Raw genomic sequence first — 17,737 nt, forward strand, 5'->3', positions numbered from 1 at the left:
AATCGCATCCATTACACAGGCTGAATAAGAACACGTTATTTGTGAGACATACTGCTTATTCAGTATTCACTGTTTGTTTAGGAGACAGCAAAAGAGCATCCTCCATTTTAGACCTGAACAGAGTACCTTCAACAAAGACTTGTGATCTCTAGATAAGCTCATGCAGCTGATTCAGGAATAACAACAGAACAGAGAAGGATACTCAAAAGAGATACTGAAAAGCCTCCCCGAGGCACTAGAGTCTTGTATTTAAGAAAAGTTCTACCTTGGAAAGGTAGCTAGAATATGAGAATGAAATTTTGGCCATAAGGCTAGGATTTCATAACAGGGGTTAGAAGAAAGTACCTCACACTATATTGGCCTCCTGAGCCTTTCACTGATGTTTTTTCCAATGCCCAAAAGACAGTCTGATACAGTTGTAGCTTTGTGTCATTAACCTGAGGTGCTGTTTTCAGTATCAGGGCTGTTCCTTCTCTTCTCGATTAGTCTTCCCAGGAGTTGTAGACTCCTCCCTTTGTTCCTCGTGTTATTTTGTATCCTAATCCAAAGGTCCCTCTCTGTTCTCCCTCCTAAATTCTTACTACCTACCATATTATACACGTATATACATATGTCCTACCATATAACTCTTTATTCTTCATTTTGTTACTCTATTGCCTGTCTAATGGGAGCTGTGATCTTTGTTGTTAGGGCTCCCCATGAACTAGTTCTCTTGTGCGCTTCACCCTAAAACACAGTCAAAGATCTGCAAGTCTCTTAAGTGGTCATAGTGGGGTGAGACTGTGAAAACAGTATATCCACTTGAGAGGAGGGGACTTCTCCATCCTCAGAAGATCCTGTTGGGTTAGCCATCAGTGCCCTTGAGCATTCTGTACCAGACTAGACTTAAAGGAAGAAACTGTTTAGTTTCTTTGGTACTAGGTAGTATAACTGTGTCATATAGAAGGAGCATCTTTCATTTGTCCTTTTTTGTTTTCTCTAAAACATAGGTGGTACAGGAGTCCTGTGGTGGCTCTATGCTAAGCAGCGAATATCTGCCAGTGCTGTTGAGACTCAAATAGCCAAAGACAATCTTCAGGCTCTTCTGATCTATGCCATTTCAGCTACAGTCTTCACGGTATGCTTTTCTAATCACTGTGTTATTTTCTTGTTCTGTCTTCCTGGTTGTCTACATTTTTTTATTCAGGTGAAAGATTTATATTGCACACATTTTTGAAGAGTTTGTTTCTACTGTAAGCTCTGTCGCAGTGATTTTTTTTTTTTTTTTTTTTTTTTTTGCTTCCAGGCATTGTTCTGTAATATCTGGTTTTGAGTCAGGAGAGGGTTCCTGACCCTGCAGTTACTCTCCTCTACTGTAAAATGTCCACAAGGACTTCCATGAATTGATATAATATTGGACTTCCAATCCAGTTTCACTTACGAGATTTTTGTTAGGTTCCCAGTTCAGAGGTACTTCATCATTTCAGTTTATTTGAAAGTCCTTAGACCATTCCTACTTCTGAAATCAGTTGCTCTGAAACTTTTTCCACTTAAGAAGAATCATTGTGAACTAAAATACTAAAAATGATTACTGAACCAATTTATCTTCTTCAGGCCTTGCTGTTCATTTTGGGGTTAATGACTTTACTACTAAAAACTGACAGTTTGACTAACTTATATGACAAGTTGACCACACCATGCCCAAACATAGATGTTAAATTGTATTCTTTGTTAACTGTTGCTGATTTCACTGGTTTGTAAAACACAATTGAGGATAGAATCTGGTCTAATCTCATAAGACTGAGACTGATGATGATTCCAAATACATAATTATGAGATTGGAATTCCCCAAAAGTATAATTTGGAAAAGAATTTATCACCAGAAGAAGCTGATAGAAGTTTTTCATTTTGATCTTGTGATCTTATAGATAGAACATGTGTTAATTTGCTGTGTTTGAATATCCCAGCTGTGCAAAACGATAGCTTGCTTATTTTTCAATTCTCTAAAATGTGATTTGGAAACTTCTCCCTCTAGGTTATCTTGTTCTTGATAATGTTAATTATGCGCAAACGAGTAGCTCTCACCATTGCCTTGTTCCACGTGGCCGGCAAGGTCTTCATTCACCTGCCGCTGCTAGTCTTCCAGCCATTTTGGACATTCTTTGTGCTTATCCTCTTCTGGACATACTGGATCACAGTCCTGCTTTTCCTTGGTACTACAGGTAAGCAGCTATATCAGGCTTGTTTTAAATAAATTCCACTTCATTTTTGTATGATTTCAGGCAGAGTTGGTTAAAAAGCATGTGGGAACCTCTAGAAAAAAAACCACATATTATGCTTCTGTTGTTGTCTGCTTCAGTGACTTCAAAACACTTGTTCCAAGAAAGTTGTTGTGCATTTGAGTCTGCATTCCCAGTATGTTACTTTGTGCCTTAGGCCGGCTTTTTGATTTGAAGCGAGTTGGCATGTTGCAAACCACAAGACTCCATTCATGAGACTGCTATAACAATTTTTCAAATTATTCCTTCTAATTTTACATAAACAGGTCAAAAACAGCTAATCTTGCAGCTAATTTCATAAGGTATTGTATTCTATTGTAGCCAGCGCTCACACAGATGAAGACATAGTACTGAAAGGGTTGTTGCACATATTTACTGTCTCCCAAAATGTAAATACACTCAAAGTAGTGTTCAGTTGTTCATAATACTAGGTGTCTAGTATTATTTGAGCATTTTCCAGGATTATTGAGGGGATTTTTCTGCTCTTTTTGCACCATATTCTGAGAGCAGCCAAGGTACTCTCAGTTTCTGCCTGCTGAGAAGTGCGTAGAAGATGAGAGCTTTGTTTGTGTTCAGGGTCTGACAAGAGCTTCCAGAATTAGTAGATCCTGTAGGTTCAAATGTTAGTTACTCAGCAGAGGAGCCTAGCAACTGCTTTTTAAAATGGGAGATGTCTGTGTTATTTTGCAGTAAGTTGTAGACAATAGAGACCATCATTCATTACTAAAACCTTAAAATTTTGAAATTTATTGTTTACTGCTTGATCCAAAAGTAGCAGTGTTTCAGGTCACAGAGCTATTTCAGGATAATACAGGATAAATATTTTTTATTTCATAGCCTGAATTCTTAGCAAGGGATGGAGGTAATAGAACTCACGTGTTCTTGTTCTCATTACTCTGGAAATTTTTAGTTTTCATTACATGCTGTGCTATGTGCAGAAAATGTTTGCCTCTGAAAGTGAATTAAGTCTCAGTCCTGTGCTTCACTCTGTGAGTTAAAGACCACTGCACAGGGACTAAATTTGTAGCAGAATTTAAGCTGATACTATATTTTTCTGACAGGACTCTTCGATTGGAGTTGATTCTGCAAAGATGAATTTATGCTTTTAGCTTTATATGCACTCAGTGACTTTACTGATCCCAGTTAAACAAAATTTTTGTGCAAATAGGGCCAGATCTTTTCAATCCCAACGAGGAGAACTGAAAAAGTGTATATTATCTGTGTATGAGAAGAAGCCTACATTTAGGAAGAGCTTGTTCACTAAACCCAGAATTATTTCAATAGTTCAATTTATTCACAAGAAAATACTGCGTTTTTATATAAGCATAAAAGCATAGCTAAGAGGGTGGAGAAGGTGCTATCAATGCTAAGTCTAAACAGTGGGTTTCAAGGTAAGCTTTTTATACACATGATGTTACTTTCAGTATTTTTCTGAATCTCATCAGCTGTTCACAAAACCATTGTATAAGATGAAACATCTCGATGTGGTTAACACATTGAAACAGAGCTTATCCTAGAAGGGTTCTGACAGGTACTGTCAGTCTCAACACATGGTATCGCTACTCAGATGAGACAAAGAGTCAATGGATTTCTGAATGTATGAAATCATATGTTTAGAATCTCTAAAGCTGCTCCTTATGTCCATAAATACCTTTAAAGCTACAAATATTGTTGAAATACATGCACAAAGACTTACCATAAGGAAAACAAAAGTGATTGTTAGTGTTGACATCCAGCTGTAAGGAGCTATGAAGTTTAATATTGTTTCTGACTGTATGAATAATACCAACAGAGCAGAAGACTGAAATTAGGAATGACTAAGGCAGGCTTCTATTATGTTCAATTTTAAGAATTTTTGCTACTTGGTGGTGGTTAGTTTTGGAAATTTTCACCATGTGGCTATAAATTAAAAGAAATGATGCAGGATTTTGAGTACATTCAGAATATTTTTTAGTGCTTTTTTCAAATGCCATTATACCGGTTGTCTCAAAAGCTGTATCTTATGAACAATCTTCCTAAACATGACATTTAGTAGTATTAGTGTTAGTAGAACCTAGAGGGGTTCTGCCGTAGACGGTTATGAACTGCTAACACCATATGCTTCCTTCTTTCTGAGTTGATATAAGCACCATTTCCTTTTTTACCTTTATTTATTTATAGGTAGTCCTGTCCCAAACGAAGAAGGATTTGTTGAATTTCGGATGTCAGGCCCTTTGAAATACATGTGGTGGTACCATGTAGTGGGACTGATTTGGATCAGCGAGTTTATCCTAGCCTGTCAGCAGATGACAGTAGCAGGGGCTGTTGTGACCTACTATTTTACAAGGTAAGGACAACTTAGCTCTAAAGTGAGGCGCCTAGAAATGGAATTAGCAGAAATAATGAGGGACACAGCTTTTGGGGAGAATACTTGCTTCCATCCTGAAAGCTGGAGAGCAGTTGAATTGTATTGAGTCTTTTTAAATCATGTCAAGTCCTAAAATAATCTGTTTTGCTGATTATAGATGGTATTCTTGATATTTAGGACTTAAGTCTTGTTTGCTTTGTAACCTGTGCACATTGTATGGACATGGACGATTGTTTACGAAGCAGAATGCACCTGGAAGATCATCTGTAATGCTAATAATTAATGCTGATAAGCTTGGTAGAGATAAAAAAATACTGAAAACAATTTATTATTATTTTGATTGCAAAACAGTGCCCTTTAAATTACCTACAGTACTTCATTAATCGTTCTTGCACAAGATTACTTAAGGTGTTATTAAGTCATCATTTACATCTAGATTCTGACCAGATCATGTTCAAATAAAAAGTGATAAAAAATGTGTGCATTAAAGCTCCATATTTCATTGCTGTATTTGTGTACTAAGTTGTGTATCAGGGCATACTTTATGCTGGCTATTCTGCATGTATCTGCTAGCTATTCAGGCAGGCAATACTAATTATTAAGCAATGGTTTTAGCAACCTTCAGGCACAAGAATTTTGCTTCACAGAGATAAGAAACTGATTGCAGAATCACAAACTTAGCTTTGGGGTTTTAGTCTCCAGTATTTGAAAACTTTTCTGAAATTACGATTGCTTAAAATTTACCTTAAATAAGTGAAAATTAAAGTTCTAGTTTTAGCCATTTGGCACACAAGTTTTTCAGAAAAAAAATGGTATCAGGTGCTTTGTTAGTATTTTCTGAGAGTAAATGGTACTTCAGTGATCTGAAGTATTACATTTTGCTATGTAGACCAGAACTATGACAATATTTTTGGTAAGGAAAAGAAGCAACTAGACTAATACCTGTTTTATAAAAGTATAGTTTAATGAAGCTTCTCCACATGTCATCCTAGATCTAGTAGGTCATGATACATTTCTTCAAACCCCCACCCCCCAAACGCCACATCATTGTTCAAGAGCTAGATGAGTAATTTTATTTCAGATGTTCTCAAAAAAAAGTATTTTCCAAACAATATAAATACAACTCCTCTGGATAAAGAGCAGCAGGAGTAGAGGATGTTGACAAGATACTTAGCAATGGTGGTTTACTTAAGAAAGGAAAACCAAGATGTTGGAGTGATGCCATCCCCAAGAAGTATCCTAAACACACATGTAGTGGGTTTTGATATGGTTTTAGCCTTTCACGTGAAGAATATTGTATATAAATATTTCTAGTGATACCCAGCAGCCACACTCTGTTCTTGCCATGTGCTTTTGAGAGTCTGTTTTTTAAAAAAATGGGTTTTTAAATAATGCATGCAGAAATTTTTCAAGTGCATGATTCAGATCACAAATGTTTAATTGGTTTGTCTTTTTAATTGAGACTGTTATCGGAAATACATTTGACTCCTTATCTGCCGTAGTCTGTAAAACAATATCAAAGGTAAGGAATTAATTTACTCTGCTGACAGGAATTCTGTTATTTTATTAATGATGAAGTCCTCCAGCATACCAATGAAATACATCTGTGAAGTTATTATAAGATGTTGCAAGAATGCAATCTTGTAAATAATCAAACTACATTGAGTAACGAACTAAGAAAATACAGAGGAGAGAGGATAATTTTGCATTGAGATAGGTCACTTAGCAATGTGTATGCTTCATCTGTAAGTTTATGTATTTACTATTATCTGAGGGTGAATGATTATGATTTTTCTTTTAACTGTACCCTATCATTCCATAACAGGAATTTTATTTTAAGTTAGTAAGTACCCATCTCTCCCTACTGTTATCCTTTTCTGCATTTTAAGGTACAATTCTAATCTGAAAAGTAACTTAATAAGAAAGGAAAGGGCATTAATTTGGACTTCCTCATTATTTTGCATATTAGCAGCTTTCCGCAGCAAATGAGGTGAAGTTATCTCTGGAGAAATGTTTTATATATGTTCACTGTTCGTTCGCCTTAGCCGGATGGATTCCTTTCAGGTCAGGCAATAACAGACCTTAAGGTGTTCTGCATTACAGACTCTGTCCTCAGTTACATTTCCCCCTCAAAAGGAGGAAGTGGTTGGGTTGCCTGGGTGTAAGGCTCAGACCTTTTATGTGACTGTGCCCAAAAGGGAATAGAATTTGGCTTCCCCCACCTGAGCTCTAAATGTTAATTGGAACAAAATAGAGGGTAAACCTATTTTAATCATTAACATCTCAGCATTAAGTTACGAAGATGTTAGTTTCATGGAATGAAGACTACTTTTTTATCTTTTTGAATGAAACTCACATGGAAATAACTTTCTCCCAAGCAGAGGAGATATTTTATGTTTGGAATGTTGGCACTTGTTCCTTTAATATGCATAATATTATGTTCATATTTCTAATAAAGAAGAAGAGCTGTTCTTTAAATGTTGAATAAAGCTGTTCTTTGAAAGAGAAATAGAAGTGGCTTCCTTGGTAGGAAATATAAATAAAAACTTTAAGAGGCAATTGCTTCAAAACTGCGAAAGTGAGTGTTCATCTGATAGATTAAAAATATTCTAGCCATGTTGCAATAAAATAGCTTGTTTTAAGGCTTAGTACTTGGTTCCTTGAGGATATAATAGCTACATCAGAAATGCAAAACATCTGAGAAAATAATTTACCTAAAAAATAACAGTAGTAATATCCTCTCCAAAGTCTCCACAGAGACCTCCAACAGAACAGGAGAGATGGGAAAGGCAAGTTTATCAGTAGTCCAACTGGAAAAATGTTAGCTTTTTTTCTCACTGTTTTGGAAGGTTTTGAATTGCACACCATCAAATGTAGTTTTATAGAAACTGCTAGTTGGCGACAGCGGCAATGCAGCCAACCGCTAGTAAGACTACCCTTAAGACATACTGATTCATTATCCTATTCCTATTACTGCCTCAGAGGCAAAACTGTGACTCGCACAGACTGTCAGCGTGATGTGAACAATATACACTGAAAACTAGTATAAGGATAATACATTCCTTTTGCACCTCAGTTTATTGAGAATCTGTAGTACTTCTAGATGATACTAAATACATATTGATCGTTCTACTTTACGCTTTTTCTCTTTTCAACAGGGAGAAAAGGAATCTGCCATTTACTCCTATTCTGGCATCTGTTAATCGCCTTGTTTGTTACCACCTGGGAACGGTGGCAAAGGGATCTTTCATTATCACACTAGTGAAGATACCACGAATGATTCTTATGTATATTCATACACAACTCAAAGGAAAAGTAAGAGAAATACATTCCATTTTTTTACTGAAACTCAATGGCTGATGTGTTTACAGCTAATTTAATTGGGGGGTGGGGTGGGGCTGGAAGTCCTGTTTTGGAATATTTGGTCTTTAAAGGACCATGAGACTGAGAGGGACTGGTTAATTTACCAAGCTGAGTGTCAGTTACTGAAACACAAAGGAATATTTTTTTCTTAAGATCTGTTGGTTTTGCTTTTTGTTTTTCCACATTCTGTGTTTTCCTAGGAAAATGCTTGTGCTCGTTGTATGCTCAAAGCCTGCATCTGCTGCCTTTGGTGTCTAGAAAAGTGCCTGACCTACTTAAATCAGGTAAGATTTTCAATATTCAAGTTTTATGTAAGGGCTGATAATATATGTGATTCCCAGAATGCAGTCTGAGGCTCACACATAAGTTATTGTACTTTGGAACTTCAATGAAGGTACTTCAGTCTTGTCTCTATTACTGAAATTACACTGCAAATCACTACATTAGTTTTTGTTTACCTCGTAAAGGTGAAAAATAGCTGCTATTCATCTTTGTGAACATGGTGTCTCAACTTTATAACAATTTGTTTAGTGGTTGGAGATGTTCCTCCTTATGTCCACTCTGTCAAACTACAACTGAGTTTCAAAATATGTTTGTTGTGAGAAGAGACTGAAGCTTTTCTAGGTGTAATATTTAAGGTTCACACAACTGAAAAACTGTATATAACATCAAATTGCTGTCATCTACAAAGTGGAAAAAGAGCTGCAAGTTGTGCCATGCTGGCTGGTCAGATGCCTTTGTAAAAGAGACTTTATTGGCCTGTGGTTCCACCTCTGTTAAGTACATCTCTAAATATCTCTCCAATATCCCTTTAACTGTTGTTAATTTTTTTTGCTTATGGAACTACAGAAATAAAAGCAGAAGAAGGCATTTAAAAAAAACCCCAATATAATCCTAGACAATTGTCCTGGTTAACTTTGAATGCAGTCTAGTGAAGTGTCTAGAAATTATCTTGGTGGACTTGTATGACTCTCAAACTCTTTTATATTTCCAGAATATTTCCCTAACTACTTAATTGCTGTAGTTATGCCACTGCTTACCTCCTCCTGCAGAGAAATTGCAAATTCTGTTCAATTAGTTTTTTGGAATAAACTTGTTAGTGCATAAATGATGAGCAAGGGAGGAGAAGAATAGTAATTCTCTACCTTGTATAGTCTTCTGTCAGCTGGTACATACTTCTTGATTCAACAACTCTCAAGGGAATCTTTGTTCATTAACATCATATGACTTATGTGACTTATTCAGAAGCCGTATCTTCTCCCCCTTCTTCCCCGCCTCCATCTGAAATATCTGATCATTCCATGAGTAAATCTTCAATCTGCTTTTCCCAGAACGCATATACAGCCACAGCTATCAACAGCACCAACTTCTGCACCTCAGCAAAGGATGCCTTTATTATTCTAGTGGAAAACGCTTTGCGAGTGGCTGCCATAAACACAGTTGGGGATTTTATGCTGTTTCTAGGAAAGGTATGTCTGCTGTATACAGTTGTTACCAAGCTTCGTAGTAGCAAGCTTTCATTAGCAATGGCTTGTATCTTAGATGGAAAATGCCTTCAAATTCCTGTTTCTTAGCATGCACTTAGTCACATTTAGCTACATCATATCAGGAAGGCACTGTCCAGGATAGGGAGGATGAACAGATGACCCACTTATGTTAAGTAAAAGTGATCAGAAAGGAATCGTTGAAGATGATGACGCCTTTTGCATGAATTTATTTTTAGGGAGTCAAGAGAAAAGTGATTATTAGAAGGTCTGAATTTTTGATTGGTTTTGTGGTTAAAACCTAGAATTGTAAGGAAAGGAAGCATTTCCTCTAAATTTTGTTTAGTAAGGGCTCTCCGGGTTTATGTTGAAAATTGGCACATTATTGATCACCATTTATGACAAAATTGGACTGGAAGGTAGTATAGGAGCTTGCTATGAGGAACTGCCAGCTTGGACTGAACTGTCTTCCTTATTACATTCCTCTGCTTTTATTAACTCAGAGTACAGTGGGCTGAACTTTTAATCCAGTAATTAACTCAATAAGATGTGAGAAGAAATAAAGACATAATCAAGATATAGGTGCTTGGGAGACCATGAAATTACATAATGTGGTTTTATGGAGGTGTCTGAAAGGTGTTAGAAAACATCTCCCTGAAAAGGTGTCTTTCAAATTATTAGAGAAATGCACAGGTGACAGAAATGTTAAAATGAACAGTGCAGCATGTAAAAAATAGTATCAGCTAAAACAGTGCTAGGCTGCCAGCCTGTGTCCTCTATCACTGCAACCTGGTATTTTTATAATACAGTAAAGCTGACCTATTTTAAAATTTCGTGTTTAGCTGCAGTTCATAATAATAGATTCAGAAATGTTAAAAATGTTGAGTGGCCACAACAATTGTTTTAGTCATTTCGTTGTTCCCAAAGACCAAACTGGTGACCAGTGAAATTTCTGTTAGGGCCTCACACATAGTGTAATTCTGTGGAGACTGTTACATGAAGTGCCTCACATGGATTCTGATCTACTTTCCCTGTATGGAGATGAGACAGAGATAAGACAAGCTTGGAAGTTGTTTCTGTCAGCAAAATTAAAAACACACCATCCCCCCAAGACCTGCCTTCCCCTCTCCCTTTCACCCATGTAATTTACACTCAGGGATGTGGGGAATCCAGGAGATAAAGATGTTATTACCACTAGCATCTGTAACCCCTAGTTCTAGACCTGGCAGAGCAAGAAGCACATAGGTTAAAAACCAAACCAAAACAAAAAGAAAAAATCAAAAGGCTTCTGTCATTAGAATTGTATTCTGTTTTCTTCCTCAGGTCCTGATTGTCTGCAGTACAGGTTTGGCTGGGATTATGTTGCTGAATTACCAACGAGATTACACCGTCTGGGTGCTGCCACTCGTCATTGTCTGCCTCTTTGCATTCCTGGTTGCTCACTGCTTCCTTTCCATTTATGAAATGGTTGTTGATGTCCTTTTCTTATGTTTTGCCATCGATACAAAATACAATGATGGGAGCCCTGGGAGGGAATTCTACATGGATAAAGTTCTCATGGTAAGTTTCCCCTTGCTGTCTAAGGCTAAGGACATGGTTTCATAAGATGGCTATTTTGAGAGTGGAGTGAGCTCACTAGCTGAGTTCAATACTGTAATTTTTTTTACCTGGGTTACCTTGCTGTGTTGTTCATGGCTTGGTCAGCAGACAGGGTGGTCTGATGAGCATCAGATACATAATGATGCTTCCCTCCCTTGACGTCACTGGTATTGGCTTCTATATGCTAGCTGTGAGATAAGCAGTTGTCTTGCAGAATCATACCTTTGGGTATCATATCTTGTAAATGATACACTGCAGAATGGAAAGAAGCAAAACAAGGGGTAAAGGCTTGGTTTTTGTACTTTCCTAAGAAGGACCTCTCTTGGGACATGGAAGAGAAAAAATATCAGAATATTCTACCCCACATGCAGATAGTGACCACGCTGGAGTTTTTCTTCTTTCAGATAGACAGGAACCAGAATTTGCTTCTCAGTCTGTCATGCACAGAAACAACAGATATTATGTTCTGTTCTGGAGCCTAGATGCTATGTCAAGGCCCTTTGCACAATTCAGTTCTTATTTGTTTGTCCCATCTTATTCCCTGTTCACTCTAGCTAGAGACTAAGATGTAAAAATTCTGTGCTTCAAGCCATTCAGTTTGTTGTTGAGTAGGTCATTTTCTTGATAATGTTTTTAAGTGGCAACCATAGAATATGTCCCTGTAAAATGTACCCACATGTGTGGGCTAGAGGAAGAGTCTCATGACTTCTTAGCGTAATTTTTTTTTCTGATTACTTGTTGGAAAAACATGTCAAGAATTTAATGCTAAATTTTTGGTAAAACACTACAGAATCTAGAGTATATAATAAATAAAACGATAGCTGATGAGTTGCTTTTTAGCACAGAATAAGAGTAAAATGCAGCATGCTGTCTCAGAAGACAGTGCAGATGAATCATTGTGGGTTTCTTTAGTGAACAGTCAATATCAGAAGACACTAGCAGCTGAAGTTTACTGAAATTTGCTACAGAATGCTTGTCTTTAAGAGAAAAAAATTACATAAAATGGAATTAGCACCTTTGCTAATCTTTGTGAGTAGGTGATTGTGATCCGGTGAAAAATTTAAGAGTTTGAATTGAGGGAAGTTAGGGGAATCGACAAGACCTTGCAAATAATTATCTCCAAGTGCGTCTGCTTAGTGGAGTTCTAACATCACACACAGTTCACAGGATAGGAGGTAGTAACTAGGACCTCTGTCTTTTTAACAACCACCCTCCTACCTTCCTTCCCAGTAAAGGAGAGCATTGCATGGTAAATGTGAAAGTTGTAACAGCATGCAAGGCAAATACCTGTCTGTCTTTGCAAATTAAATGAGGGAGACCCTTGTGGCTATTTGGCAGGCTCTTTTGGTACTTTGTGGACAAGTCTGACCAAGAGAAGTGGGAGGAGCAAGTTGCGTTGACATTTTGAGTGGTTACAGCTTGAAGTTTTTTATTGAGATTTGATGTTTGGAGTCTGCTCTAAGAAAGCACTTTTCACTTTATTACTGTTTTTCAGGAGTTTGTGGAGAATAGTAGGAAATCTATGAAAGAAGCGGGCCGGGGAGGTGGAGCTGAGGGCAGAGAGCTAAAACCAATGGTAGGTGCAGATGAGGAGGTGGCGATCCTCCAAGAGTTTCACTTTTACTTCTTCTCCCTCTTTGTCTTTACTGACTGCACTTCTTCAGGAGAAGTTTTTGTTCTCTGTATCACTCAAGATGTTCTGCTTTTTCTGTTTGTGAGCTTGCCTATCACCTGGATGGCAGAGTTTTTGTCACAGCTGAGACCATCTCCTGTAAAAGTAAGATGAAAGGAACTGTGTCATATGAAACAAATGCAGTATCATTTCATTAGGATTAGTATGGATGCTATGTGGTATACACAGACAGCCCCAGCCACTGAGTAGTCTCAAAATAAGATGACTCTGGAATTCATTGGGCTATTCTGAATTTAATCCTCTTTTCAGTCCTGAACTGAACAATTTTTGTTCATCTTACGTTCACCGTAAAAGCCTGAAGAACACTACTGAGCGCATCCGTTGTTGCAAAGTAGGACCAGGCATTTAAAGCTCTCACCAAATTATTTTATACAGTGCCAAGGAATTGGATACAGTGATTCCTTTCAACCTGCTCAAATGACATTTCTCCCAGTTGTTTGTTTTTATTGCCAACTACTTATGTTGCTTGTCTCTTGTGTGCTCTTTCCATCTCACACTGTCAGATACACAGACAGTGAACAATGCATCATTTATGCTTCTGCAGCCTGTTTTACTTATGGTGTGCCTGTTAGGAAGGCATTGCATGTCTGAGTAGCCTGGAATAAGGAACAGCTGTACATGGTACAGATAACAGATAGGAGGATGAGTTTGGAAGGTGGAGAACTGAGAGCGTATGATGGAGACCCAGGCTGGGCAAGGTATGACTTGTCATCGTGCAATATGACTTTGTGAAATAAAATACTTTTCCATCATTACTTTCTCAGAGTATTTGGGGCCTGACGCAGTTCCTTACCATGCGGACAATTTTTTAACCTAATGGAACCTAAATAAGTGTATGCTAACAGTAGAATTTTTTTGAAATGATGTGTGTGAAGCCATGTTGCATGAGCACTTTTTGACCTAGCTGGAATGGGTTCCTGCTGTAGAATGGATAGATGTGTAGCTTTGCGTGTTTTGCTATTTCATTATAGCATACCAGTTTCTAGATTTGCTTATGCCTAAATGCTGCTGTGTTTATACATCTAAAAAACTAATTCTATGCTCATTTACTGTTTTCTTCTGGGAGTAATTCTAGCTGTTCAAACAGACACTAATGTTGGGATTTTCAGAGTGGTCTGAACACTGTAAATGTAAAGCTGCCATTCAAATGATTGAGAATTGGGTTTGCAAACTGTCTAGTCACACGCACAAAAAAATCTCAGTCCAAAAATGTATTATGTTAACCTTTAATTCAAACAGCTGGTTTACCTTAAGTGGTTTTCCACTTATGCTGTTGTCAGTGCTAGCACAAGCCGCTACTCAGACTTTTGTACTCGACTGCCTAAAGCTTGGATGTTAAAACCTTTATTCATCCCCCCCTTGTAAAAGGGCAAACCATGTACTTGCAAGTCAAGGGTGGTCTTGTTCTTTTAAAGGAACTTGACTCTAGGCACTTGAGCCTGGCACGGGCTGAAAGTCCTCCTAGGACTGCTGGAGAAGATGCTGAGCACTTGGGGCTCAGCCTGAGTGTCACCTGCTGAATTACTCCCAGTTCTGCTGCTCATGTGGTAGTCTTGTTTGGAACTGACTGGGCCTTGTTTTCTCAAGTGGTCTTTTGTTTTGGGGTGTTCAGCTCCAGTTGAATAGGTTCTGAAATACTAGGATCTCACTTCCTGACAAGGACGGGACACAGCAGTTAGCTCTGTGAAATATCTGATACCTTTTCCCAAAGCATTGATAAAGGCCTGAGTTTCATCTGGAATAGCATCATTCATAAGTCTGTTCTGTACTAGTAGCGCCTGTAGTCCCCAAATTGGGTGTTTGAAAATTAGATTAATTTTTCTTTTTTTTTTCCTTCTTTTTTAAAAAAGTCTTTACTGTTTTGTTTCAGTCTCCTTGAGATGCTATTGTTTCTTAGACGTGACCATTAGTTCTAAAAGTGAGATGCCATAAGTGCAGTTGTATTTTAAATAGGTATTAATAGCAGAGATGAGGAAACATTTAGGACCTTCTGTTCTCGTATCAAGGCACAAGAAAAAAAAACAACTTTTCGCACTTCTTTCTTTATGGTTCCCAGTGACCCCTTTGACGCAGTTTCTCCTTGTCTTTTGGCATTTGTCTAAGACTGTGCTGTATGACTTTGTTTTCTAGGCCTCTGGAGCAAGTTCATCTTGAAACTAGCCAGCCATATTGGAACCCATTGACATTCCAAAACAGTATATATATACATATATACATACATATATATATATATATATAAATAAACAGCCAAAATCAGAGAAAAGGAACAGGGATTTAATACTTTTTTTAACAATTATTTTTGTGAAACATGTACTCTTTTCATACGGGTGGCTTTTACAAGCAGCTTTATCATTGTTCCATTTTTTTAAATTATTCATTGTGGTCATGGAAAAGTTGATTCTTATCTGCTTGATATTTTACAGTCTGGAGGAGGTATCATTGTAAAGATAATCTGAAATGATGACTGGGTTTAGAGAGATTTCCCATGACACTGCTAATCTGCTGAGAGTTTTACTTGTTTAGTTTGTTTAAATTTGCATTAAATTCAGGACAGTTACATGTAAGGAAAATCTTCAAATCAAGAAAAGTCTCAAATTTAGTTTTTCAGAAGGTGGTTTCAGTGAGAGTTCATTCAGTTTCAACGGATTTGTAAGCAGTCATTTTACTTTACAGCCCTGCTGGGGCACAGCTTTGTTTATCAGTATCAGATATCACAATAACCAACTCCTCAGGTATTCAGGTGTGTGGGAGCCCTTGCATCTCCTATTAGACAGAAACTAGAAAATGGGGACAGATAATTTTTATATGCAATTAACTTCCTGTTTTACCCTACTTACCCCTCTTACCTGTTGCCCACTATCCTTCCCTTGAGTTCAGTAGCCTCCTTCACACTTCAGCAGTGCTCCTTTGAAGGGTATGGATTCTCCATATGAGCAATTGAAATAACAGATTGTTAAAGCTCAGTCTTAGCCATACTCATGATTAATTCATTACTAGATGTAACTATGCTGAGGATGGGAAGAGAAATGAACTGTACTACTGTACAAAAAAGTACTGTATGCTTCATTTCATTTAGTGCCGGAGAGCCTTGGGAGGTGGAAGGGACCATGCCTGTTGTTTCATCCATATTTATATGTACTGTAGCAGGTGGCTAAAACAGAAAAGGGCAGAGAAACATTTCCTTGGAAGTGTAACTGCCAGGATAGTTTATCTGAAGTTATCAAATAACGACAAGAGAACGTGCTTTTTTTATTATTCTTCTTAGATATTTACATTTCTTTTCAGTCTGGAAGTTCACCAGATATGAATGCTAATATTCAATTCTTCAGCATATTGTAACGGTAAATGCTTAAAAGTGTATTTGCTAAGAATTCATGATCTGTCTATGCTATATAATCCTTTTGTTACAATTTTTTTAAGAAAACTATTTTTGTTAATGTAAAGTTAATATTTCAGAGCAGAATTTTTAAACTTATTGCACTAAATATAAGCTCTGTACAAAAAAATAATGCCTCAATGGTTCGATCACTCCATTCAAGAAAATCTTCTGAAAGAGAAAAGCCCTTCTACAAAAGCTTTGCAATGGAGTGGAGAGGTGTGGCTAGGTAGAGACATGCACAACTCATGTTATCAATGTTTAATAAGTAAGCAGTTCTCTGTGCTTCCTTTCAGAGGATCAGGCTTTTAAATTGCTGTCAAAAGTTTAAAAAAAACATGTAGTATCATGTAGCTAACCAGTGCTCTTACCTTTCAGCAATAGTGAAATATTTCACTTTTGCTTCTAGAAGTCATTTGATAACGTGAATTTGTTTAGTTTTCTTTCGGTAAGCCAATTAAAAGGATTTACTCTTTTCATATCACAGAACCCAAACTATATGAAATGTATGAAAATAAAAATACATTTAGAAATTAAATCTGCTGGGGAGGCAGGGAGATAGAATTATCCAATCCTGCAAGCACTGAGACACTCATTTAAGTGAACCATATCAGTAGCTCCACTGACATCAGGAGGGCTCTCTAAGTATGGAAGCTGTAAGTTACACATCTGTGTAAGTGCTAACTGGACTAGAGCCTCAACCTAGGGATTCAAACTGGAGCACTGGTGAGGCCTCTCGGCGCACGTTAAAGGTCAGACTATCTAGAAGAAGCACTGGAGCAGCCTTAAGTGGCTTAAGTAGTGCTTAAGTGGCAACAGAAATTTAAAAACTGGCTCAGATGAATGCTAGAAACTGGATTCCAAGGCTAAGCAACTTAGCACGTATGCAGTTGCTTCCAGAGGAATTAATTTCCACCTTGTCTGGAAGTTATTGGAGGCGCTTTGATTGAAGCCTTGGATTCTGCATATTTTGACAACAAATTTCTGCCATGACCAGTTCCACAAGTTTGTGTTCTCTGCTCACTGGAAGTCCTGGGTGGGGGCTTTTCTCTGCAATTGCAACTAGGACTGCAGTTGGAAACGAATTTTGTATTTTTGTATGACTTGACTGTGCACCATTTTTATAGCAGTTTAAAAAGAAATTTGTTTTATTTACATGGTGTTTAAAAGATACAGGCAACACTTTTCTATGGGTAGTTGTAATGTTTAAGTTACAAATCTATATCATTATAAAGTTCTTAATAAAATTGTGTGCACCATTCTTGAGTGTATATCCGGCATGCAGAGCTTTTCAGTCATGCCAAAGAGGCATTCCATCCACATGCAGGCTTTCCAGTGGCCATTTTGAATGTCCTTTGAAGTTCATTTGCAACCAAACTACAAGCTGCCCTCTTCCAGCTATGTCTTGTGCAAGGAGATAAGCAGAAGACTAACATCTGAAGAGACAACTTTCCAGGACAAATTTAGACTCTGCTTTCTTTCCCTAGTGGGGATAGTGGAGTAGAAGAACGCTTGACATGTAAATCCCCAGTTGGCAGTAGAGGTGCTGGGGTCTGCCAGTTGTGATGGATTACATACTTTTTTTGCCAGCTGGTTATTAAAGCCAGTATATGGACT

The 17,737-nt window shown here is 37.5% G+C and overlaps 1 protein-coding gene across 2 annotated transcripts in view; it reads left to right on the forward strand.

Moving 5' to 3' along the window:
* The window catches only part of SLC44A1 (solute carrier family 44 member 1), a 65,530-nt gene extending 48,149 nt beyond the window's left edge, over positions 1 to 17,381 (forward strand). Inside the window, exons 8-16 of one of the 2 annotated variants that reach the window (XM_087742066.1) lie at positions 990 to 1,117; positions 2,015 to 2,201; positions 4,419 to 4,584; positions 7,764 to 7,920; positions 8,169 to 8,252; positions 9,300 to 9,437; positions 10,776 to 11,012; positions 12,547 to 12,627; positions 14,875 to 17,381. In XM_087742066.1, the coding sequence (XP_087598192.1) occupies positions 990 to 1,117; positions 2,015 to 2,201; positions 4,419 to 4,584; positions 7,764 to 7,920; positions 8,169 to 8,252; positions 9,300 to 9,437; positions 10,776 to 11,012; positions 12,547 to 12,627; positions 14,875 to 14,898 (1,202 nt within the window). In that variant the 3' untranslated portion in view covers positions 14,899 to 17,381. Of the gene's footprint in view, positions 1 to 989; positions 1,118 to 2,014; positions 2,202 to 4,418; positions 4,585 to 7,763; positions 7,921 to 8,168; positions 8,253 to 9,299; positions 9,438 to 10,775; positions 11,013 to 12,546; positions 14,831 to 14,874 lie in introns of those variants that run through there. The other variant, XM_087742065.1, reaches the window with a different exon arrangement.
* Positions 17,382 to 17,737: the final 356 nt, after the last annotated feature.

The sequence above is a fragment of the Nipponia nippon genome, unplaced genomic scaffold (assembly GCF_047370975.1).
Source record: "Nipponia nippon isolate SJK-2023a ecotype South Korea unplaced genomic scaffold, ASM4737097v1 scaffold_8, whole genome shotgun sequence".
Classification (NCBI taxonomy): domain Eukaryota; kingdom Metazoa; phylum Chordata; class Aves; order Pelecaniformes; family Threskiornithidae; genus Nipponia; species Nipponia nippon.